At 41.7% G+C, this 25,881-nt stretch overlaps 1 protein-coding gene across 1 annotated transcript in view; it reads left to right on the forward strand.

The window, feature by feature from the left end:
- atp1b1a (ATPase Na+/K+ transporting subunit beta 1a) overlaps positions 1 to 25,881 on the forward strand; it is an 83,732-nt gene that overhangs the window by 44,671 nt on the left and 13,180 nt on the right. Inside the window, exon 2 of the mRNA NM_001140597.1 lies at positions 22,810 to 22,938. Coding sequence (NP_001134069.1) covers positions 22,810 to 22,938 — 129 coding nt within the window. The remainder of the gene's footprint in view (positions 1 to 22,809; positions 22,939 to 25,881) is intronic.

A 25,881-nucleotide genomic window follows, 5' to 3' on the forward strand; every position in this document is an offset into this window, starting at 1 on the left:
TATGTGTAGGGGAGGGAATGTTCTGTAGATAGTGTATGTGTAGGGGAGGGAATGTTCTGTAGTAGTGTATGTGTAGGGGAGAGAATGTTCTGTAGTAGTGTATGTGTAGGGGAGGGAATGTTCTGTAGTAGTGTATGTGTAGGGAATGTTCTGTAGTAGTGTATGTGTAGGGGAGGGAATGTTCTGTAGTAGTGTATGTGTAGGGTAGGGAATGTTCTGTAGTAGTGTATGTGTAGGGAATGTTCTGTAGTAGTGTATGTTTAGGGGAGGGAATGTTCTGTAGTAGTGTATGTGTAGGGGAGGGAATGTTCTGTAGTAGTGTATGTGTAGTGAATGTTCTGTAATAGTGTATGTGGAGGGAATGTTCTGTAGTAGTGTATGTGTAGGGTAGGGAATGTTCTGTAGTAGTGTATGTGTAGGGTAGGGAATGTTCTGTAGTAGTGTATGTGTAGGGGAGGGAATGTTCTGTAGTAGTGTATGTGTAGGGGAGGGAATGTACTGTAGTAGTGTATGTGTAGGGGAGGGAATGTTCTGTAGTAGTGTATGTGTAGGGTAGGGAATGTTCTGTAGTAGTGTATGTGAAGGGTAGGGAATGTTCTGTAGTAGTGTATGTGTAGGGGAGGGAATGTACTGTAGTAGTGTATGTGTAGTGGAGGGAATGTTCTGTAGTAGTGTATGTGTAGGGGAGGGAATGTTCAGTAGTAGTGTATGTGTTGGGGAGGGAATGTTCTGTAGTAGTGAATGTGTAGGGGAGGGAATGTTCTGTAGTAGTGTATGTGTAGGGGAGGGAATGTTCTGTAGTAGTGTATGTGAAGGGGAGGGAATGTTCTGTAGTAGTGTATGTGTAGGGGAGGGAATGTTCTGTAGTAGTGTATGTGCAGGGGAGGGAATGTTCTGTAGTAGTGTATGTGTAGGGAATGTTCTATAGTAGTGTATGTGTAGGGTAGGGAATGTTCTGTAGTAGTGTATGTGCAGGGGAGGGAATGTTCTGTAGTAGTGTATGTGTAGGGAATGTTCTATAGTAGTGTATGTGTAGGGTAGGGAATGTTCTGTAGTAGTGTATGTGTAGGGAATGTTCTGTAGTAGTGTATGTGTAGGGGAGGGAATGTTCTGTAGTTGTGTAGGGGAGGGAATGTTCTGTAGTAGTGTATGTGTAGGGGAGGGAATGTTCTGTAGTAGTGTATGTGTAGGGGAGGGAATGTTCTGTAGTAGTGTATGTGTAGGGGAGGGAATGTTCTGTAGTAGTGTATGTGTAGGGGAGGGAATGTTCTGTAGTAGTGTATGTGTAGGGAATGTTCTGTAGTAGTGTATGTGTAGGGAATGTTCTGTAGTAGTGTATATGTAGGGGAGGGAATGTTCTGTAGTAGTGTATGTGTAGGGAATGTTCTGTAGTAGTGTATATCTAGGGAATGTTCTGTAGTAGTGTATTGTAGGGTAGGGAATGTTCTGTAGTAGTGTATGTGTAGGGGAGGGAATGTTCTGTAATAGTGTATGTGTAGGGGAGGGAATGTTCTGTAGTAGTGTATGTGTAGGGGAGGGAATGTTCTGTAGTAGTGTATGTGTAGGGGAGAGAATGTTCTGTAGTAGTGTATGTGTAGGGGAGGGAATGTTCTGTAGTAGTGTATGTGTAGGGAATGTTCTGTAGTAGTGTATGTGTAGGGGAGGGAATGTTCTGTAGTAGAGTATGTCTAGGGAATGTTCTGTAGTAGTGTATATCTAGGGAATGTTCTGTAGTAGTGTATGTGTAGGGGAGGGAATGTTCTGTAGTAGTTTATGTTTAGGGGAGGGAATGTTCTGTAGTAGTGTATGTGTAGGGGAGGGAATGTTCTGTAGTAGTGTATGTGGAGGGAATGTTCTGTAGTAGTGTATGTGGAGGGAATGTTCTGTAGTAGTGTATGTGTAGGGTAGGGAATGTTCTGTAGTAGTGTATGTGTAGGGTAGGGAATGTTCTGTAGTAGTGTATGTGAAGGGGAGGGAATGTTCTGTAGTAGTGTATGTGTAGGGGAGGGAATGTACTGTAGTAGTGTATGTGTAGGGGAGGGAATGTTCTGTAGTAGTGTATGTGTAGGGAATGTTCTGTAATAGTGTATGTGTAGGGGAGGGAATGTTCTGTAGTAGTGTATGTGTAGGGGAGGGAATGTTCTGTAGTAGTGTATGTGTAGGGGAGGGAATGTTCTGTAGTAGTGTATGTGTAGGGTAGGGAATGTTCTGTAGTAGTGTATGTGTAGGGGAGGGAATGTTCTGTAGTAGTGTATGTGAAGGGTAGGGAATGTTCTGTAGTAGTGTATGTGTAGGGGAGGGAATGTACTGTAGTAGTGTATGTGTAGGGGAGGGAATGTTCAGTAGTAGTGTATGTGTTGGGGAGGGAATGTTCTGTAGTAGTGAATGTGTAGGGGAGGGAATGTTCTGTAGTAGTGTATGTGTAGGGGAGGGAATGTTCTGTAGTAGTGTATGTGAAGGGGAGGGAATGTTCTGTAGTAGTGTATGTGTAGGGGAGGGAATGTTCTGTAGTAGTGTATGTGCAGGGGAGGGAATGTTCTGTAGTAGTGTATGTGTAGGGAATGTTCTATAGTAGTGTATGTGTAGGGTAGGGAATGTTCTGTAGTAGTGTATGTGTAGGGAATGTTCTGTAGTAGTGTATGTGTAGGGGAGGGAATGTTCTGTAGTTGTGTATGTGTAGGGGAGGGAATGTTCTGTAGTAGTGTATGTGTAGGGGAGGGAATGTTCTGTAGTAGTGTATGTGTAGGGGAGGGAATGTTCTGTAGTAGTGTATGTGTAGGGGAGGGAATGTTCTGTAGTAGTGTATGTGTAGGGGAGGGAATGTTCTGTAGTAGTGTATGTGTAGGGGAGGGAATGTTCTGTAGTAGTGTATGTGTAGGGAATGTTCTGTAGTAGTGTATGTGTAGGGAATGTTCTGTAGTAGTGTATGTGTAGGGGAGGGAATGTTCTGTAGTAGTGTATGTGTAGGGAATGTTATGTAGTAGTGTATATCTAGGGAATGTTCTGTAGTAGTGTATGTGTAGGGTAGGGAATGTTCTGTAGTAGTGTATGTGTAGGGGAGGGAATGTTCTGTAATAGTGTATGTGTAGGGGAGGGAATGTACTGTAGTAGTGTATGTGTAGGGGAGGGAATGTTCTGTAGTAGTGTATGTGTAGGGAATGTTCTGTAATAGTGTATGTGTAGGGGAGGGAATGTTCTGTAGTAGTGTATGTGTAGGGGAGGGAATGTTCTGTAGTAGTGTATGTGTAGGGGAGGGAATGTTCTGTAGTAGTGTATGTATAGGGTAGGGAATGTTCTGTAGTAGTGTATGTGTAGGGGAGGGAATGTTCTGTAGTAGTGTATGTGAAGGGTAGGGAATGTTCTGTAGTAGTGTATGTGTAGGGGAGGGAATGTACTGTAGTAGTGTATGTGTAGTGGAGGGAATGTTCTGTAGTAGTGTATGTGTAGGGGAGGGAATGTTCAGTAGTAGTGTATGTGTTGGGGAGGGAATGTTCTGTAGTAGTGTATGTGTAGGGGACGGAATGTTCTGTAGTAGTGTATGTGTAGGGGAGGGAATGTTCTGTAGTAGTGTATGTGAAGGGGAGGGAATGTTCTGTAGTAGTGTATGTGTAGGGGAGGGAATGTTCTGTAGTAGTGTATGTGCAGGGGAGGGAATGTTCTGTAGTAGTGTATGTGTAGGGAATGTTCTGTAGTAGTGTATGTGTAGGGTAGGGAATGTTCTGTAGTAGTGTATGTGTAGGGGAATGTTCTGTAGTAGTGTATGTGTAGGGGAGGGAATGTTCTGTAGTTGTGTATGTGTAGGGGAGGGAATGTTCTGTAGTAGTGTATGTGTAGGGGAGGGAATGTTCTGTAGTAGTGTATGTGTAGGGGAGGGAATGTTCTGTAGTAGTGTATGTGTAGGGGAGGGAATGTTCTGTAGTAGTGTATGTGTAGGGGAGGGAATGTTCTGTAGTAGTGTATGTGTAGGGGAGGGAATGTTCTGTAGTAGTGTATGTGTAGGGGAGGGAATGTTCTGTAGTAGTGTATGTGTAGGGAATGTTCTGTAGTAGTGTATGTGTAGGGAATGTTCTGTAGTAGTGTATGTGTAGGGGAGGGAATGTTCTGTAGTAGTGTATGTGTAGGGAATGTTCTGTAGTAGTGTATATCTAGGGAATGTTCTGTAGTAGTGTATGTGTAGGGTAGGGAATGTTCTGTAGTAGTGTATGTGTAGGGGAGGGAATGTTCTGTAATAGTGTATGTGTAGGGGAGGGAATGTTCTGTAGTAGTGTATGTGTAGGGGAGGGAATGTTCTGTAGTAGTGTATGTGTAGGGGAGAGAATGTTCTGTAGTAGTGTATGTGTAGGGGAGGGAATGTTCTGTAGTAGTGTATGTGTAGGGAATGTTCTGTAGTAGTGTATGTGTAGGGGAGGGAATGTTCTGTAGTAGAGTATGTCTAGGGAATGTTCTGTAGTAGTGTATATCTAGGGAATGTTCTGTAGTAGTGTATGTGTAGGGGAGGGAATGTTCTGTAGTAGTTTATGTTTAGGGGAGGGAATGTTCTGTAGTAGTGTATGTGTAGGGGAGGGAATGTTCTGTAGTAGTGTATGTGGAGGGAATGTTCTGTAGTAGTGTATGTGGAGGGAATGTTCTGTAGTAGTGTATGTGTAGGGTAGGGAATGTTCTGTAGTAGTGTATGTGTAGGGTAGGGAATGTTCTGTAGTAGTGTATGTGTAGGGGAGGGAATGTACTGTAGTAGTGTATGTGTAGGGGAGGGAATGTTCTGTAGTAGTGTATGTTTAGGGAATGTTCTGTAATAGTGTATGTGTAGGGGAGGGAATGTTCTGTAGTAGTGTATGTGTAGGGGAGGGAATGTTCTGTAGTAGTGTATGTGTAGGGGAGGGAATGTTCTGTAGTAGTGTATGTGTAGGGTAGGGAATGTTCTGTAGTAGTGTATGTGTAGGGGAGGGAATGTTCTGTAGTAGTGTATGTGTAGGGAATGTTCTGTAGTAGTGTATGTGTAGGGGAGGGAATGTTCTGTAGTAGTGTATGTGTAGGGTAGGGAATGTTCTGTAGTAGTGTATGTGTAGGGAATGTTCTGTAGTAGTGTATGTTTAGGGGAGGGAATGTTCTGTAGTAGTGTATGTGTAGGGGAGGGAATGTTCTGTAGTAGTGTATGTGTAGTGAATGATCTGTAGTAGTGTATGTGGAGGGAATGTTCTGTAGTAGTGTATGTGTAGGGTAGGGAATGTTCTGTAGTAGTGTATGTGTAGGGTAGGGAATGTTCTGTAGTAGTGTATGTGTAGGGGAGGGAATGTTCTGTAGTAGTGTATGTGTAGGGGAGGGAATGTACTGTAGTAGTGTATGTGTAGGGGAGGGAATGTTCTGTAGTAGTGTATGTGTAGGGTAGGGAATGTTCTGTAGTAGTGTATGTGTAGGGGAGGGAATGTTCTGTAGTAGTGTATGTGAAGGGTAGGGAATGTTCTGTAGTAGTGTATGTGTAGGGGAGGGAATGTACTGTAGTAGTGTATGTGTAGTGGAGGGAATGTTCTGTAGTAGTGTATGTGTAGGGGAGGGAATGTTCAGTAGTAGTGTATGTGTTGGGGAGGGAATGTTCTGTAGTAGTGTATGTGTAGGGGAGGGAATGTTCTGTAGTAGTGTATGTGTAGGGAATGTTCTGTAGTAGTGTATATCTAGGGAATGTTCTGTAGTAGTGTATGTGTAGGGGAGGGAATGTACTGTAGTAGTGTATGTGTAGTGGAGGGAATGTTCTGTAGTAGTGTATGTGTAGGGGAGAGAATGTTCTGTAGTAGTGTATGTGTAGGGGAGGGAATGTTCTGTAGTAGTGTATGTGTAGGGAATGTTCTGTAGTAGTGTATGTGTAGGGGAGGGAATGTTCTGTAGTAGTGTATGTGTAGGGTAGGGAATGTTCTGTAGTAGTGTATGTGTAGGGAATGTTCTGTAGTAGTGTATGTTTAGGGGAGGGAATGTTCTGTAGTAGTGTATGTGTAGGGGAGGGAATGTTCTGTAGTTGTGTATGTGTAGGGGAGGGAATGTTCTGTAGTAGTGTATGTGTAGGGGAGGGAATGTTCTGTAGTAGTGTATGTGTAGGGGAGGGAATGTTCTGTAGTAGTGTATGTGTAGGGGAGGGAATGATCTGTAGTAGTGTATGTGTAGGGGAGGGAATGTTCTGTAGTAGTGTATGTGTAGGGGAGGGAATGTTCTGTAGTAGTGTATGTGTAGGGGAGGGAATGTTCTGTAGTAGTGTATGTGTAGGGAATGTTCTGTAGTAGTGTATGTGTAGGGAATGTTCTGTAGTAGTGTATGTGTAGGGAATGTTCTGTAGTAGTGTATGTGTAGGGGAGGGAATGTTCTGTAGTAGTGTATGTGTAGGGAATGTTCTGTAGTAGTGTATATCTAGGGAATGTTCTGTAGTAGTGTATGTGTAGGGGAGGGAATGTTCTGTAATAGTGTATGTGTAGGGGAGGGAATGTTCTGTAGTAGTGTATGTGTAGGGGAGGGAATGTTCTGTAGTAGTGTATGTGTAGGGGAGAGAATGTTCTGTAGTAGTGTATGTGTAGGGGAGGGAATGTTCTGTAGTAGTGTATGTGTAGGGAATGTTCTGTAGTAGTGTATGTGTAGGGGAGGGAATGTTCTGTAGTAGAGTATGTCTAGGGAATGTTCTGTAGTAGTGTATATCTAGGGAATGTTCTGTAGTAGTGTATGTGTAGGGGAGGGAATGTTCTGTAGTAGTTTATGTTTAGGGGAGGGAATGTTCTGTAGTAGTGTATGTGTAGGGGAGGGAATGTTCTGTAGTAGAGTATGTGGAGGGAATGTTCTGTAGTAGTGTATGTGGAGGGAATGTTCTGTAGTAGTGTATGTGTAGGGTAGGGAATGTTCTGTAGTAGTGTATGTGTAGGGGAGGGAATGTTCTGTAGTAGTGTATGTGTAGGGGAGGGAATGTTCTGTAGTAGTGTATGTGTAGGGGAGGGAATGTTCTGTAGTAGTGTATGTGTAGGGGAGGGAATGTTCTGTAGTAGTGTATGTGTAGGGGAGGGAATGTTCTGTAGTAGTGTATGTGTAGGGGAGGGAATGTTCTGTAGTAGTGTATGTGTAGGGAATGTTCTGTAGTAGTGTATGTGTAGGGAATGTTCTGTAGTAGTGTATGTGTAGGGGAGGGAATGTTCTGTAGTAGTGTATGTGTAGGGAATGTTCTGTAGTAGTGTATATCTAGGGAATGTTCTGTAGTAGTGTATGTGTAGGGTAGGGAATGTTCTGTAGTAGTGTATGTGTAGGGGAGGGAATGTTCTGTAATAGTGTATGTGTAGGGGAGGGAATGTTCTGTAGTAGTGTATGTGTAGGGGAGGGAATGTTCTGTAGTAGTGTATGTGTAGGGGAGAGAATGTTCTGTAGTAGTGTATGTGTAGGGGAGGGAATGTTCTGTAGTAGTGTATGTGTAGGGAATGTTCTGTAGTAGTGTATATCTAGGGAATGTTCTGTAGTAGTGTATGTGTAGGGGAGGGAATGTTCTGTAGTAGTTTATGTTTAGGGGAGGGAATGTTCTGTAGTAGTGTATGTGTAGGGGAGGGAATGTTCTGTAGTAGTGTATGTGGAGGGAATGTTCTGTAGTAGTGTATGTGGAGGGAATGTTCTGTAGTAGTGTATGTGTAGGGTAGGGAATGTTCTGTAGTAGTGTATGTGTAGGGGAGGGAATGTTCTGTAGTAGTGTATGTGTAGGGGAGGGAATGTTCTGTAGTAGTGTATGTGTAGGGGAGGGAATGTTCTGTAGTAGTGTATGTGTAGGGGAGGGAATGTTCTGTAGTAGTGTATGTGTAGGGGAGGGAATGTTCTGTAGTAGTGTATGTGTAGGGGAGGGAATGTTCTGTAGTAGTGTATGTGTAGGGAATGTTCTGTAGTAGTGTATGTGTAGGGAATGTTCTGTAGTAGTGTATGTGTAGGGGAGGGAATGTTCTGTAGTAGTGTATGTGTAGGGAATGTTCTGTAGTAGTGTATATCTAGGGAATGTTCTGTAGTAGTGTATGTGTAGGGTAGGGAATGTTCTGTAGTAGTGTATGTGTAGGGGAGGGAATGTTCTGTAATAGTGTATGTGTAGGGGAGGGAATGTTCTGTAGTAGTGTATGTGTAGGGGAGGGAATGTTCTGTAGTAGTGTATGTGTAGGGGAGAGAATGTTCTGTAGTAGTGTATGTGTAGGGGAGGGAATGTTCTGTAGTAGTGTATGTGTAGGGAATGTTCTGTAGTAGTGTATGTGTAGGGGAGGGAATGTTCTGTAGTAGTGTATGTGGAGGGAATGTTCTGTAGTAGTGTATGTGGAGGGAATGTTCTGTAGTAGTGTATGTGTAGGGTAGGGAATGTTCTGTAGTAGTGTATGTGTAGGGTAGGGAATGTTCTGTAGTAGTGTATGTGAAGGGGAGGGAATGTTCTGTAGTAGTGTATGTGTAGGGGAGGGAATGTTCTGTAGTAGTGTATGTGTAGGGTAGGGAATGTTCTGTAGTAGTGTATGTGTAGGGGAGGGAATGTTCTGTAGTAGTGTATGTGTAGGGGAGGGAATGTTCTGTAGTAGTGTATGTGTAGGGGAGGGAATGTTCTGTAGTAGTGTATGTGAAGGGGAGGGAATGTTCTGTAGTAGTGTATGTGTAGGGGAGGGAATGTACTGTAGTAGTGTATGTGTAGGGGAGGGAATGTTCTGTAGTAGTGTATGTGTAGGGAATGTTCTGTAATAGTGTATGTGTAGGGGAGGGAATGTTCTGTAGTAGTGTATGTGTAGGGGAGGGAATGTTCTGTAGTAGTGTATGTGTAGGGGAGGGAATGTTCTGTAGTAGTGTATGTGTAGGGTAGGGAATGTTCTGTAGTAGTGTATGTGTAGGGGAGGGAATGTTCTGTAGTAGTGTATGTGTAGGGAATGTTCTGTAGTAGTGTATGTGTAGGGAATGTTCTGTAGTAGTGTATGTTTAGGGGAGGGAATGTTCTGTAGTAGTGTATGTGTAGGGGAGGGAATGTTCTGTAGTAGTGTATGTGTAGTGAATGTTCTGTAGTAGTGTATGTGGAGGGAATGTTCTGTAGTAGTGTATGTGTAGGGTAGGGAATGTTCTGTAGTAGTGTATGTGTAGGGTAGGGAATGTTCTGTAGTAGTGTATGTGTAGGGGAGGGAATGTTCTGTAGTAGTGTATGTGTAGGGGAGGGAATGTACTGTAGTAGTGTATGTGTAGGGGAGGGAATGTTCTGTAGTAGTGTATGTGTAGGGTAGGGAATGTTCTGTAGTAGTGTATGTGTAGGGGAGGGAATGTTCTGTAGTAGTGTATGTGAAGGGTAGGGAATGTTCTGTAGTAGTGTATGTGTAGGGGAGGGAATGTACTGTAGTAGTGTATGTGTAGTGGAGGGAATGTTCTGTAGTAGTGTATGTGTAGGGGAGGGAATGTTCAGTAGTAGTGTATGTGTTGGGGAGGGAATGTTCTGTAGTAGTGTATGTGTAGGGGAGGGAATGTTCTGTAGTAGTGTATTTGTAGGGAATGTTCTGTAGTAGTGTATATCTAGGGAATGGTCTGTAGTAGTGTATGTGTAGTGGAGGGAATGTTCTGTAATAGTGTATGTGTAGGGGAGGGAATGTTCTGTAGTAGTGTAGTGTATGTGTAGGGGAGGGAATGTTCTGTAGTAGTGTATGTGTAGGGGAGAGAATGTTCTGTAGTAGTGTATGTGTAGGGGAGGGAATGTTCTGTAGTAGTGTATGTGTAGTGGAGGGAATGTTCTGTAGTAGTGTATGTGTAGGGGAGAGAATGTTCTGTAGTAGTGTATGTGTAGGGGAGGGAATGTTCTGTAGTAGTGTATGTGTAGGGAATGTTCTGTAGTAGTGTATGTGTAGGGGAGGGAATGTTCTGTAGTAGTGTATGTGTAGGGTAGGGAATGTTCTGTAGTAGTGTATGTGTAGGGAATGTTCTGTAGTAGTGTATGTTTAGGGGAGGGAATGTTCTGTAGTAGTGTATGTGTAGGGGAGGGAATGTTCTGTAGTTGTGTATGTGTAGGGGAGGGAATGTTCTGTAGTAGTGTATGTGTAGGGGAGGGAATGTTCTGTAGTAGTGTATGTGTAGGGGAGGGAATGTTCTGTAGTAGTGTATGTGTAGGGGAGGGAATGTTCTGTAGTAGTGTATGTGTAGGGGAGGGAATGTTCTGTAGTAGTGTATGTGTAGGGGAGGGAATGTTCTGTAGTAGTGTATGTGTAGGGGAGGGAATGTTCTGTAGTAGTGTATGTGTAGGGAATGTTCTGTAGTAGTGTATGTGTAGGGAATGTTCTGTAGTAGTGTATGTGTAGGGGAGGGAATGTTCTGTAGTAGTGTATGTGTAGGGAATGTTCTGTAGTAGTGTATATCTAGGGAATGTTCTGTAGTAGTGTATGTGTAGGGTAGGGAATGTTCTGTAGTAGTGTATGTGTAGGGGAGGGAATGTTCTGTAATAGTGTATGTGTAGGGGAGGGAATGTTCTGTAGTAGTGTATGTGTAGGGGAGGGAATGTTCTGTAGTAGTGTATGTGTAGGGGAGAGAATGTTCTGTAGTAGTGTATGTGTAGGGGAGGGAATGTTCTGTAGTAGTGTATGTGTAGGGAATGTTCTGTAGTAGTGTATGTGTAGGGGAGGGAATGTTCTGTAGTAGAGTATGTCTAGGGAATGTTCTGTAGTAGTGTATATCTAGGGAATGTTCTGTAGTAGTGTATGTGTAGGGGAGGGAATGTTCTGTAGTAGTTTATGTTTAGGGGAGGGAATGTTCTGTAGTAGTGTATGTGTAGGGGAGGGAATGTTCTGTAGTAGTGTATGTCTAGGGAATGTTCTGTAGTAGTGTATGTGTAGGGGAGGGAATGTACTGTAGTAGTGTATGTGTAGTGGAGGGAATGTTCTGTAGTAGTGTATGTGTAGGGGAGAGAATGTTCTGTAGTAGTGTATGTGTAGGGGAGGGAATGTTCTGTAGTAGTGTATGTGTAGGGAATGTTCTGTAGTAGTGTATGTGTAGGGGAGGGAATGTTCTGTAGTAGTGTATGTGTAGGGTAGGGAATGTTCTGTAGTAGTGTATGTGTAGGGAATGTTCTGTAGTAGTGTATGTTTAGGGGAGGGAATGTTCTGTAGTAGTGTATGTGTAGGGGAGGGAATGTTCTGTAGTTGTGTATGTGTAGGGGAGGGAATGTTCTGTAGTAGTGTATGTGTAGGGGAGGGAATGTTCTGTAGTAGTGTATGTGTAGGGGAGGGAATGTTCTGTAGTAGTGTATGTGTAGGGGAGGGAATGATCTGTAGTAGTGTATGTGTAGGGGAGGGAATGTTCTGTAGTAGTGTATGTGTAGGGGAGGGAATGTTCTGTAGTAGTGTATGTGTAGGGGAGGGAATGTTCTGTAGTAGTGTATGTGTAGGGAATGTTCTGTAGTAGTGTATGTGTAGGGAATGTTCTGTAGTAGTGTATGTGTAGGGAATGTTCTGTAGTAGTGTATGTGTAGGGGAGGGAATGTTCTGTAGTAGTGTATGTGTAGGGAATGTTCTGTAGTAGTGTATATCTAGGGAATGTTCTGTAGTAGTGTATGTGTAGGGGAGGGAATGTTCTGTAATAGTGTATGTGTAGGGGAGGGAATGTTCTGTAGTAGTGTATGTGTAGGGGAGGGAATGTTCTGTAGTAGTGTATGTGTAGGGGAGAGAATGTTCTGTAGTAGTGTATGTGTAGGGGAGGGAATGTTCTGTAGTAGTGTATGTGTAGGGAATGTTCTGTAGTAGTGTATGTGTAGGGGAGGGAATGTTCTGTAGTAGAGTATGTCTAGGGAATGTTCTGTAGTAGTGTATATCTAGGGAATGTTCTGTAGTAGTGTATGTGTAGGGGAGGGAATGTTCTGTAGTAGTTTATGTTTAGGGGAGGGAATGTTCTGTAGTAGTGTATGTGTAGGGGAGGGAATGTTCTGTAGTAGTGTATGTGGAGGGAATGTTCTGTAGTAGTGTATGTGGAGGGAATGTTCTGTAGTAGTGTATGTGTAGGGTAGGGAATGTTCTGTAGTAGTGTATGTGTAGGGGAGGGAATGTTCTGTAGTAGTGTATGTGTAGGGGAGGGAATGTTCTGTAGTAGTGTATGTGTAGGGGAGGGAATGTTCTGTAGTAGTGTATGTGTAGGGGAGGGAATGTTCTGTAGTAGTGTATGTGTAGGGGAGGGAATGTTCTGTAGTAGTGTATGTGTAGGGGAGGGAATGTTCTGTAGTAGTGTATGTGTAGGGAATGTTCTGTAGTAGTGTATGTGTAGGGAATGTTCTGTAGTAGTGTATGTGTAGGGGAGGGAATGTTCTGTAGTAGTGTATGTGTAGGGAATGTTCTGTAGTAGTGTATATCTAGGGAATGTTCTGTAGTAGTGTATGTGTAGGGTAGGGAATGTTCTGTAGTAGTGTATGTGTAGGGGAGGGAATGTTCTGTAATAGTGTATGTGTAGGGGAGGGAATGTTCTGTAGTAGTGTATGTGTAGGGGAGGGAATGTTCTGTAGTAGTGTATGTGTAGGGGAGAGAATGTTCTGTAGTAGTGTATGTGTAGGGGAGGGAATGTTCTGTAGTAGTGTATGTGTAGGGAATGTTCTGTAGTAGTGTATATCTAGGGAATGTTCTGTAGTAGTGTATGTGTAGGGGAGGGAATGTTCTGTAGTAGTTTATGTTTAGGGGAGGGAATGTTCTGTAGTAGTGTATGTGTAGGGGAGGGAATGTTCTGTAGTAGTGTATGTGGAGGGTAGGGAATGTTCTGTAGTAGTGTATGTGAAGGGGAGGGAATGTTCTGTAGTAGTGTATGTGTAGGGGAGGGAATGTTCTGTAGTAGTGTATGTGTAGGGTAGGGAATGTTCTGTAGTAGTGTATGTGTAGGGGAGGGAATGTTCTGTAGTAGTGTATGTGTAGGGGAGGGAATGTTCTGTAGTAGTGTATGTGTAGGGGAGGGAATGTTCTGTAGTAGTGTATGTGAAGGGGAGGGAATGTTCTGTAGTAGTGTATGTGTAGGGGAGGGAATGTACTGTAGTAGTGTATGTGTAGGGGAGGGAATGTTCTGTAGTAGTGTATGTGTAGGGAATGTTCTGTAATAGTGTATGTGTAGGGGAGGGAATGTTCTGTAGTAGTGTATGTGTAGGGGAGGGAATGTTCTGTAGTAGTGTATGTGTAGGGGAGGGAATGTTCTGTAGTAGTGTATGTGTAGGGTAGGGAATGTTCTGTAGTAGTGTATGTGTAGGGGAGGGAATGTTCTGTAGTAGTGTATGTGTAGGGAATGTTCTGTAGTAGTGTATGTGTAGGGAATGTTCTGTAGTAGTGTATGTTTAGGGGAGGGAATGTTCTGTAGTAGTGTATGTGTAGGGGAGGGAATGTTCTGTAGTAGTGTATGTGTAGTGAATGTTCTGTAGTAGTGTATGTGGAGGGAATGTTCTGTAGTAGTGTATGTGTAGGGTAGGGAATGTTCTGTAGTAGTGTATGTGTAGGGTAGGGAATGTTCTGTAGTAGTGTATGTGTAGGGGAGGGAATGTTCTGTAGTAGTGTATGTGTAGGGGAGGGAATGTACTGTAGTAGTGTATGTGTAGGGGAGGGAATGTTCTGTAGTAGTGTATGTGTAGGGTAGGGAATGTTCTGTAGTAGTGTATGTGTAGGGGAGGGAATGTTCTGTAGTAGTGTATGTGAAGGGTAGGGAATGTTCTGTAGTAGTGTATGTGTAGGGGAGGGAATGTACTGTAGTAGTGTATGTGTAGTGGAGGGAATGTTCTGTAGTAGTGTATGTGTAGGGGAGGGAATGTTCAGTAGTAGTGTATGTGTTGGGGAGGGAATGTTCTGTAGTAGTGTATGTGTAGGGGAGGGAATGTTCTGTAGTAGTGTATTTGTAGGGAATGTTCTGTAGTAGTGTATATCTAGGGAATGGTCTGTAGTAGTGTATGTGTAGTGGAGGGAATGTTCTGTAATAGTGTATGTGTAGGGGAGGGAATGTTCTGTAGTAGTGTAGTGTATGTGTAGGGGAGGGAATGTTCTGTAGTAGTGTATGTGTAGGGGAGAGAATGTTCTGTAGTAGTGTATGTGTAGGGGAGGGAATGTTCTGTAGTAGTGTATGTGTAGTGGAGGGAATGTTCTGTAGTAGTGTATGTGTAGGGGAGAGAATGTTCTGTAGTAGTGTATGTGTAGGGGAGGGAATGTTCTGTAGTAGTGTATGTGTAGGGAATGTTCTGTAGTAGTGTATGTGTAGGGGAGGGAATGTTCTGTAGTAGTGTATGTGTAGGGTAGGGAATGTTCTGTAGTAGTGTATGTGTAGGGAATGTTCTGTAGTAGTGTATGTTTAGGGGAGGGAATGTTCTGTAGTAGTGTATGTGTAGGGGAGGGAATGTTCTGTAGTTGTGTATGTGTAGGGGAGGGAATGTTCTGTAGTAGTGTATGTGTAGGGGAGGGAATGTTCTGTAGTAGTGTATGTGTAGGGGAGGGAATGTTCTGTAGTAGTGTATGTGTAGGGGAGGGAATGTTCTGTAGTAGTGTATGTGTAGGGGAGGGAATGTTCTGTAGTAGTGTATGTGTAGGGGAGGGAATGTTCTGTAGTAGTGTATGTGTAGGGGAGGGAATGTTCTGTAGTAGTGTATGTGTAGGGGAGGGAATGTTCTGTAGTAGTGTATGTGTAGGGGAGGGAATGTTCTGTAGTAGTGTATGTGTAGGGAATGTTCTGTAGTAGTGTATGTGTAGGGAATGTTCTGTAGTAGTGTATGTGTAGGGGAGGGAATGTTCTGTAGTAGTGTATGTGTAGGGAATGTTCTGTAGTAGTGTATATCTAGGGAATGTTCTGTAGTAGTGTATGTGTAGGGTAGGGAATGTTCTGTAGTAGTGTATGTGTAGGGGAGGGAATGTTCTGTAATAGTGTATGTGTAGGGGAGGGAATGTTCTGTAGTAGTGTATGTGTAGGGGAGGGAATGTTCTGTAGTAGTGTATGTGTAGGGGAGAGAATGTTCTGTAGTAGTGTATGTGTAGGGGAGGGAATGTTCTGTAGTAGTGTATGTGTAGGGAATGTTCTGTAGTAGTGTATGTGTAGGGGAGGGAATGTTCTGTAGTAGAGTATGTCTAGGGAATGTTCTGTAGTAGTGTATATCTAGGGAATGTTCTGTAGTAGTGTATGTGTAGGGGAGGGAATGTTCTGTAGTAGTTTATGTTTAGGGGAGGGAATGTTCTGTAGTAGTGTATGTGTAGGGGAGGGAATGTTCTGTAGTAGTGTATGTGGAGGGAATGTTCTGTAGTAGTGTATGTGGAGGGAATGTTCTGTAGTAGTGTATGTGTAGGGTAGGGAATGTTCTGTAGTAGTGTATGTGTAGGGGAGGGAATGTTCTGTAGTAGTGTATGTGTAGGGGAGGGAATGTTCTGTAGTAGTGTATGTGTAGGGGAGGGAATGTTCTGTAGTAGTGTATGTGTAGGGGAGGGAATGTTCTGTAGTAGTGTATGTGTAGGGGAGGGAATGTTCTGTAGTAGTGTATGTGTAGGGGAGGGAATGTTCTGTAGTAGTGTATGTGTAGGGAATGTTCTGTAGTAGTGTATGTGTAGGGAATGTTCTGTAGTAGTGTATGTGTAGGGGAGGGAATGTTCTGTAGTAGTGTATGTGTAGGGAATGTTCTGTAGTAGTGTATATCTAGGGAATGTTCTGTAGTAGTGTATGTGTAGGGTAGGGAATGTTCTGTAGTAGTGTATGTGTAGGGTAGGGAATGTTCTGTAGTAGTGTATGTGTAGGGGAGGGAATGTTCTGTAATAGTGTATGTGTAGGGGAGGGAATGTTCTGTAGTAGTGTATGTGTAGGGGAGGGAATGTTCTGTAGTAGTGTATGTGTAGGGGAGAGAATGTTCTGTAGTAGTGTATGTGTAGGGGAGGGAATGTTCTGTAGTAGTGTATGTGTAGGGAATGTTCTGTAGTAGTGTATATCTAGGGAATGTTCTGTAGTAGTGTATGTGTAGGGGAGGGAATGTTCTGTAGTAGTTTATGTTTAGGGGAGGGAATGTTCTGTAGTAGTGTATGTGTAGGGGAGGGAATGTTCTGTAGTAGTGTATGTGGAGGGAATGTTCTGTAGTAGTGTATGTGGAGGGAATGTTCTGTAGTAGTGTATGTGTAGGGTAGGGAATGTTCTGTAGTAGTGTATGTGTAGGGGAGGGAATGTTCTGTAGTAGTGTATGTGTAGGGGAGGGAATGTTCTGTAGTAGTGTATGTGTAGGGGAGGGAATGTTCTGTAGTAGTGTATGCGTAGGGGAGGGAATGTTCTGTAGTAGTGTATGTGTAGGGGAGGGAATGTTCTGTAGTAGTGTATGTGTAGGGGAGGGAATGTTCTGTAGTAGTGTATGTGTAGGGAATGTTCTGTAGTAGTGTATGTGTAGGGAATGTTCTGTAGTAGTGTATGTGTAGGGGAGGGAATGTTCTGTAGTAGTGTATGTGTAGGGAATGTTCTGTAGTAGTGTATATCTAGGGAATGTTCTGTAGTAGTGTATGTGTAGGGTAGGGAATGTTCTGTAGTAGTGTATGTGTAGGGGAGGGAATGTTCTGTAATAGTGTATGTGTAGGGGAGGGAATGTTCTGTAGTAGTGTATGTGTAGGGGAGGGAATGTTCTGTAGTAGTGTATGTGTAGGGGAGAGAATGTTCTGTAGTAGTGTATGTGTAGGGGAGGGAATGTTCTGTAGTAGTGTATGTGTAGGGAATGTTCTGTAGTAGTGTATGTGTAGGGGAGGGAATGTTCTGTAGTAGAGTATGTCTAGGGAATGTTCTGTAGTAGTGTATATCTAGGGAATGTTCTGTAGTAGTGTATGTGTAGGGGAGGGAATGTTCTGTAGTAGTTTATGTTTAGGGGAGGGAATGTTCTGTAGTAGTGTATGTGTAGGGGAGGGAATGTTCTGTAGTAGTGTATGTGGAGGGAATGTTCTGTAGTAGTGTATGTGGAGGGAATGTTCTGTAGTAGTGTATGTGTAGGGTAGGGAATGTTCTGTAGTAGTGTATGTGTAGGGTAGGGAATGTTCTGTAGTAGTGTATGTGAAGGGGAGGGAATGTTCTGTAGTAGTGTATGTGTAGGGGAGGGAATGTTCTGTAGTAGTGTATGTGTAGGGGAGGGAATGTTCTGTAGTAGTGTATGTGTAGGGTAGGGAATGTTCTGTAGTAGTGTATGTGTAGGGGAGGGAATGTTCTGTAGTAGTGTATGTGTAGGGAATGTTCTGTAGTAGTGTATGTGTAGGGGAGGGAATGTTCTGTAGTAGTGTATGTGTAGGGTAGGGAATGTTCTGTAGTAGTGTATGTGTAGGGAATGTTCTGTAGTAGTGTATGTTTAGGGGAGGGAATGTTCTGTAGTAGTGTATGTGTAGGGGAGGGAATGTTCTGTAGTAGTGTATGTGTAGTGAATGTTCTGTAGTAGTGTATGTGGAGGGAATGTTCTGTAGTAGTGTATGTGTAGGGTAGGGAATGTTCTGTAGTAGTGTATGTGTAGGGTAGGGAATGTTCTGTAGTAGTGTATGTGTAGGGGAGGGAATGTTCTGTAGTAGTGTATGTGTAGGGGAGGGAATGTACTGTAGTAGTGTATGTGTAGGGGAGGGAATGTTCTGTAGTAGTGTATGTGTAGGGTAGGGAATGTTCTGTAGTAGTGTATGTGTAGGGGAGGGAATGTTCTGTAGTAGTGTATGTGAAGGGTAGGGAATGTTCTGTAGTAGTGTATGTGTAGGGGAGGGAATGTACTGTAGTAGTGTATGTGTAGTGGAGGGAATGTTCTGTAGTAGTGTATGTGTAGGGGAGGGAATGTTCAGTAGTAGTGTATGTGTTGGGGAGGGAATGTTCTGTAGTAGTGTATGTGTAGAGGAGGGAATGTTCTGTAATAGTGTATGTGTAGGGAATGTTCTGTAGTAGTGTATATCTAGGGAATGTTCTGTAGTAGTGTATGTGTAGTGGAGGGAATGTTCTGTAATAGTGTATGTGTAGGGGAGGGTATGTTCTGTAGCAGTGTATGTGTAGGGGAGGGAATGTTCTGTAGTAGTGTATGTGTAGGGGAGAGAATGTTCTGTAGTAGTGTATGTGTAGGGGAGGGAATGTTCTGTAGTAGTGTATGTGTAGGGGAGGGAATGTTCTGTAGTAGTGTATGTGTAGGGGAGGGAATGTTCTGTAGTAGTGTATGTGTAGGGTAGGGAATGTTCTGTAGTAGTGTATGTGTAGGGAATGTTCTGTAGTAGTGTATGTTTAGGGGAGGGAATGTTCTGTAGTAGTGTATGTGTAGGGGAGGGAATGTTCTGTAGTTGTGTATGTGTAGGGGAGGGAATGTTCTGTAGTAGTGTATGTGTAGGGGAGGGAATGTTCTGTAGTAGTGTATGTGTAGGGGAGGGAATGTTCTGTAGTAGTGTATGTGTAGGGGAGGGAATGTTCTGTAGTAGTGTATGTGTAGGGGAGGGAATGTTCTGTAGTAGTGTATGTGTAGGGGAGGGAATGTTCTGTAGTAGTGTATGTGTAGGGGAGGGAATGTTCTGTAGTAGTGTATGTGTAGGGAATGTTCTGTAGTAGTGTATGTGTAGGGGAGGGAATGTTCTGTAGTAGTGTATGTGTAGGGGAGGGAATGTTCTGTAGTAGTGTATATCTAGGGAATGTTCTGTAGTAGTGTATGTGTAGGGTAGGGAATGTTCTGTAGTAGTGTATGTGTAGGGGAGGGAATGTTCTGTAATAGTGTATGTGTAGGGGAGGGAATGTTCTGTAGTAGTGTATGTGTAGGGGAGGGAATGTTCTGTAGTAGTGTATGTGTAGGGGAGAGAATGTTCTGTAGTAGTGTATGTGTAGGGGAGGGAATGTTCTGTAGTAGTGTATGTGTAGGGAATGTTCTGTAGTAGTGTATGTGTAGGGGAGGGAATGTTCTGTAGTAGAGTATGTCTAGGGAATGTTCTGTAGTAGTGTATATCTAGGGAATGTTCTGTAGTAGTGTATGTGTAGGGGAGGGAATGTTCTGTAGTAGTTTATGTTTAGGGGAGGGAATGTTCTGTAGTAGTGTATGTGTAGGGGAGGGAATGTTCTGTAGTAGTGTATGTGGAGGGAATGTTCTGTAGTAGTGTATGTGGAGGGAATGTTCTGTAGTAGTGTATGTGTAGGGTAGGGAATGTTCTGTAGTAGTGTATGTGTAGGGTAGGGAATGTACTGTAGTAGTGTATGTGTAGGGGAGGGAATGTTCTGTAGTAGTGTATGTGTAGGGAATGTTCTGTAATAGTGTATGTGTAGGGGAGGGAATGTTCTGTAGTAGTGTATGTGTAGGGGAGGGAATGTTCTGTAGTAGTGTATGTGTAGGGGAGGGAATGTTCTGTAGTAGTGTATGTGTAGGGTAGGGAATGTTCTGTAGTAGTGTATGTGTAGGGGAGGGAATGTTCTGTAGTAGTGTATGTGTAGGGAATGTTCTGTAGTAGTGTATGTGTAGGGGAGGGAATGTTCTGTAGTAGTGTATGTGTAGGGTAGGGAATGTTCTGTAGTAGTGTATGTGTAGGGAATGTTCTGTAGTAGTGTATGTTTAGGGGAGGGAATGTTCTGTAGTAGTGTATGTGTAGGGGAGGGAATGTTCTGTAGTAGTGTATGTGTAGTGAATGTTCTGTAGTAGTGTATGTGGAGGGAATGTTCTGTAGTAGTGTATGTGTAGGGTAGGGAATGTTCTGTAGTAGTGTATGTGTAGGGTAGGGAATGTTCTGTAGTAGTGTATGTGTAGGGGAGGGAATGTTCTGTAGTAGTGTATGTGTAGGGGAGGGAATGTACTGTAGTAGTGTATGTGTAGGGGAGGGAATGTTCTGTAGTAGTGTATGTGTAGGGTAGGGAATGTTCTGTAGTAGTGTATGTGTAGGGGAGGGAATGTTCTGTAGTAGTGTATGTGAAGGGTAGGGAATGTTCTGTAGTAGTGTATGTGTAGGGGAGGGAATGTACTGTAGTAGTGTATGTGTATTGGAGGGAATGTTCTGTAGTAGTGTATGTGTAGGGGAGGGAATGTTCAGTAGTAGTGTATGTGTTGGGGAGGGAATGTTCTGTAGTAGTGTATGTGTAGGGGAGGGAATGTTCTGTAGTAGTGTATTTGTAGGGAATGTTCTGTAGTAGTGTATATCTAGGGAATGGTCTGTAGTAGTGTATGTGTAGTGGAGGGAATGTTCTGTAATAGTGTATGTGTAGGGGAGGGAATGTTCTGTAGTAGTGTATGTGTAGGGGAGGGAATGTTCTGTAGTAGTGTATGTGTAGGGGAGAGAATGTTCTGTAGTAGTGTATGTGTAGGGGAGGGAATGTTCTGTAGTAGTGTATGTGTAGGGAATGTTCTGTAGTAGTGTATGTGTAGGGGAGGGAATGTTCTGTAGTAGTGTATGTGTAGGGGAGGGAATGTTCTGTAGTAGTGTATGTGTAGGGAATGTTCTGTAGTAGTGTATGTGGAGGGAATGTTCTGTAGTAGTGTATGTGTAGGGGAGGGAATGTTCTGTAGTAGTGTATGTGTCGGGAATGTTCTGTAGTATTGTATGTGTAGGGGAGGGAATGTTCTGTAGTAGTGTATATCTAGGGAATGTTCTGTAGTAGTGTATGTGTAGGGGAGGGAATGTTCTGTAGTAGTGTATGTGTAGGGAATGTTCTGTATTAGTGTATGTGTAGGGGAGGGAATGTTCTGTAGTAGTGTATGTCTAGGGAATGTTCTGTAGTAGTGTATACGTCTAGGGAATGTTCTGTAGTAGTGTATGTGTAGGGGGAGGGAATGTTCTGTAGTAGTGTATGTGTAGGGGAGGGAATGTTCTGTAGTAGTGTATGTGTAGGGAATGTTCTGTAGTAGTGTATGTGTAGGGAATGTTCTGTAGTAGTGTATGTGGAGGGAATGTTCTGTAGTAGTGTATATCTAGGGAATGTTCTGTAGTAGTGTATGTGTAGGGTAGGGAATGTTCTGTAGTAGTGTATGTGTAGGGGAGGGAATGTTCTGTAATAGTGTATGTGTAGGGGAGGGAATGTTCTGTAGTAGTGTATGTGTAGGGGAGGGAATGTTCTGTAGTAGTGTATGTGTAGGGGAGGGAATGTTCTGTAGTAGTGTATGTGTAGGGTAGGGAATGTTCTGTAGTAGTGTATGTGCAGGGAATGTTCTGTAGTAGTGTATGTTTAGGGGAGGGAATGTTCTGTAGTAGTGTATGCGTAGGGGAGGGAATGTTCTGTAGTAGTGTATGTGTAGGGAATGTTCTGTAGTAGTGTATGTGGAGGGAATGTTCTGTAGTAGTGTATGTGTAGGGTAGGGAATGTTCTGTAGTAGTGTATGTGTAGGGGAGGGAATGTTCTGTAGTAGTGTATGTGTAGGGGAGGGAATGTTCTGTAGTAGTGTATGTGTAGGGAATGTTCTGTAATAGTGTATGTGTAGGGGAGGGAATGTTCTGTAATAGTGTATGTGTAGGGGAGGGAATGTTCTGTAGTAGTGTATGTGTAGGGGAGGGAATGTTCTGTAGTAGTGTATGTGTAGGGAATGTTCTGTAGTAGTGTATGTGTAGGGAATGTTCTGTAGTAGTGTGTGTGTAGGGGAGGGAATGTTTTGTAGTAGTGTATGTGTAGGGGAGGGAATGTTCTGTAGTAGTGTATGTGTAGGGAATGTTCTGTAGTAGTGTATGTGTAGGGAATGTTCTGTAGTAGTGTATGTGTAGGGGAGGGAATGTTCTGTAATAGTGTATGTGTAGGGGAGGGAATGTTCTGTAGTAGTGTATGTGTAGGGGAGGGAATGTTCTGTAATAGTGTATGTGGAGGGGAGGGAATGTTCTGTAGTAGTGTATGTGTAGGGGAGGGAATGTTCTGTAGTAGTGTATGTGTAGGGAATGTTCTGTAGTAGTGTATGTGTAGGGGAGGGAATGTTCTGTAGTAGTGTATCTGTAGGGAATGTTCTGTAGTAGTGTATGTGTAGGGGAGGGAATGTTCTGTAGTAGTGTATGTGTAGGGAATGTTCTGTAGTAGTGTATGTGTAGGGAATGTTCTGTAGTAGTGTAGGGGAGGGAATATTGTGTAGTAGTTGTGTAGTACTAGCAACAGGAGTTGTATCTACCCTGGCATTAACAGCAGAGTGAGGATTAACACGCTGTTGAAGTTACTCTGAAGTTTACAGTCAATTCAGAGAAAGTAAAACCGTAGAGAGATTTAGTACCAGGAACATTACCACTCTTATGCCTCTCACAATGACTTAAGACTGTCTTTGTAATTAAATAAATTTTTTAATGACTTCTCATATTGGATCGTAAGCACTTATAATGACAGCATCAGCCTAGTTTCATTTTTTTCAGCCATTTTGAAAGTGATTTTATAGAGACGTCTATTTAGTTACTGAGCTGTGCTGGCAAAGATGGACATGTTGAATTAGATTTAAAGTTAATCTCAATCACCAATATATCCCTACAACCCTCAAATAACATCTCAGGTTAAATAACTTAACTTCAAACTTGCTTTTTTTAATTAATTTTTTAATATTTTGATTATTATTTGAATTCTAGCCAGCCACGCCACACCATGCGTTGCTCAGCACATTCCTAGTCACTAGAGTTACTCAGCCCTTTAAACCTCCAGACATCTTCCGTTCAGCGTCCTGTCAGGCTAATGTCTAAGGTGTTTTTCCTGGAGAGGGAAGTTTCCCTGGCATTTCCTGTTAGAATCAATTCAGGCAAAATGTTAGATCTGCCTGGCAGGGTGAATCTGTACAATGATGGGGGATACTGGTGTATTGTTGACACCCATTCACCATGTTAGATCTGCTAAAAACAGGACATGCATATCACTACGCCGTCTACAACTAATCTGTTTCATATGTCTATTTGTAACGAATCCCTTCTGTCTTTCTCTCCACAGTTAAAATCCTCTTGTTCTACCTGATCTTCTATGGATGCTTGGCTGGGATTTTCATTGGGACCATCCAGGCCCTGCTGCTAACCCTTAGTAACTTTAAACCCACCTACCAGGACAGAGTCGCCCCACCAGGTAAAGACTGTGCTACTCATCATATACTGCTTTATTCTGCTTTATACTGCTTTATTCTGCTTTATTCTGCTTTATACTGCTTCATTCTGCTTTATACTGCTTTATTCTGCTTTATTCTGCTTTATACTGCTTTATTCTGCTTTATTCTGCTTTATACTGCTTTATACTGCTTTATTCTGCTTTATACTGCTTTATTCTGCTTTATACTGCTTTATTCTGCTCTATACTGCTTTATTCTGCTCTATACTGCTTTATTCTGCTTTATTCTGCTCCATACTGCTTTATTCTGCTTTATACTGCTTTATTCTGCTTTATACTGCTTTATTCTGCTTTATTCTGCTCTATACTGCTTTATTCTGCTTTATACTGCTCCATACTGCTTTATTCTGCTTTATACTGCTTTATTCTGCTCCATACTGCTTTATTCTGCTTTATTCTGCTTTATACTGCTTTATACTGCTTTATACTGCTTTATGTTGCTTTATACTGCTTTATACTGCTTTATGTTGCTTTATACTGCTTTATACTGCTTTATGTTGCTTTATACTGCTTTATACTGCTTTATACTGCTTTATACTGCTTTATTCTGCTTTATTCTGCTATATACTGCTTTATTCTGCTATATACTGCTTTATGTTGCTTTATACTGCTATATGTTGCTTTATACTGCTTTATACTGCTATATGTTGCTTTATACTGCTATATACTGCTTTATACTGCTTTATACTGCTATATGTTGCTTTATACTGCTTTATACTTCTTTATACTGCTTTATGTTGCTTTATACTGCTTTATACTGCTATATGTTGCTTTATACTGCTATATACTGCTTTATACTGCTTTATACTGCTTTATGTTGCTTTATACTGCTATATGTTGCTTTATGCTTTATACTGCTTTATACTGCTTTATACTGCTATATGTTGCTTTATGCTTTATACTGCTTTATGTTGCTTTATACTGCTTTATACTGCTATATGTTGCTTTATGCTTTATACTGCTTTATACTGCTTTATACTGCTATATGTTGCTTTATGCTTTATACTGCTATATACTGCTTTATACTGCTTTATACTGCTATATGTTGCTTTATGCTTTATACTGCTTTATACTGCTTTATACTGCTATATTCTGCTTCATTCTGCTATATGCTGCTTTATTCTGCTTCATTCTGCTATATGCTGCTTTATTCTGCTTTATACTGCTTTATGTTGCTTTATGCTTTATACTGCTATATACTGCTTTATACTGCTTTATACTGCTATATTCTGCTTCATTCTGCTATATGCTGCTTTATTCTGCTTCATTCTGCTATATGCTGCTTTATTCTGCTTTATACTGCTTTATGTTGCTTTATACTGCTATATGTTGCTTTATACTGCTATATACTGCTATATGTTGCTTTATACTGCTTTATACTGCTATATGTTGCTTTATACTGCTATATGTTGCTTTATACTGCTATATACTGCTTTATACTGCTATATGTTGCTTTATACTGCTATATGTTGCTTTATACTGCTATATACTGCTATATGTTGCTTTATACTGCTTTATTCTGCTTCATTCTGCTTTATACTGCTTTATACTGCTATATGTTGCTTTATACTGCTATATGTTGCTTTATACTGCTATATACTGCTTTATACTGCTATATACTGCTATATGTTGCTTTATACTGCTTTATACTGCTATATGTTGCTTTATACTGCTATATGTTGCTTTATACTGCTATATACTGCTTTATACTGCTATATGTTGCTTTATACTGCTATATGTTGCTTTATACTGCTATATACTGCTATATGTTGCTTTATACTGCTTTATTCTGCTTCATTCTGCTATATACTGCTTTATACTGCTTTATACTGCTATATGTTGCTTTATACTGCTATATGTTGCTTTATACTGCTATATACTGCTTTATACTGCTTTATACTGCTATATGCTGCTTTATTCTGCTTTATACTGCTTTATGTTGCTTTATACTGCTATATGTTGCTTTATACTGCTATATACTGCTATATGTTGCTTTATACTGCTTTATACTGCTATATGTTGCTTTATACTGCTATATGTTGCTTTATACTGCTATATGTTGCTTTATACTGCTATATACTGCTTTATACTGCTTTATACTGCTTTATACTGCTATATGTTGCTTTATACTGCTTTATTCTGCTTCATTCTGCTATATACTGCTTTATACTGCTTTATACTGCTATATGTTGCTTTATACTGCTATATGTTGCTTTATACTGCTATATACTGCTTTATACTGCTTTATACTGCTATATGTTGCTTTATACTGCTTTATACTGCTATATGTTGCTTTATACTGCTATATACTGCTTTATACTGCTTTATACTGCTTTATGTTGCTTTATACTGCTATATGTTGCTTTATGCTTTATACTGCTTTATACTGCTTTATACTGCTTTATGTTGCTTTATACTGCTTTATACTGCTATATACATCTTTATACTGCTTTATGTTGCTTTATACTGCTTTATGAAATATCCTTTTGTGATTTTGTTAAGTGTGATTTCCATCAGAAGCTAATTGAAGGGATAAGTTGTGCTCTGGAGGTGGTAGAGATTGAGGAATTATACAGTGCATTCGGAAAGTATTCAAACCCCTTTTTTTCACATTTTGTTACGCTACAGCCTTATTCTAAAATTATAGTTTTTTCCCTCATCGATCTACACACAATACCCCATAATGACAAAGCAAAAACAGGCTTTTGGAAATGTTTGCAAATGTATTAAAAATTACTAAAATATCTTAGTTACATAAATATTCAGACCCTTTACTCAGTACTTTGTTGAAGCACCTTTGGCAGCGATTACAAGTCTTCTTGGCACACCTGTATTTGGGGAGTTTCTCCCATTCTTCTCTGCAGATCCTCTCAAGCTCTGTCAGGTTGGATGGGGAGCGTCGCT

This window comes from Salmo salar, chromosome 16, assembly GCF_965601325.2.
Source record: "Salmo salar chromosome 16, fSalSal1, whole genome shotgun sequence".
In the NCBI taxonomy this organism is placed as follows: Eukaryota; Metazoa; Chordata; class Actinopteri; order Salmoniformes; family Salmonidae; genus Salmo; species Salmo salar.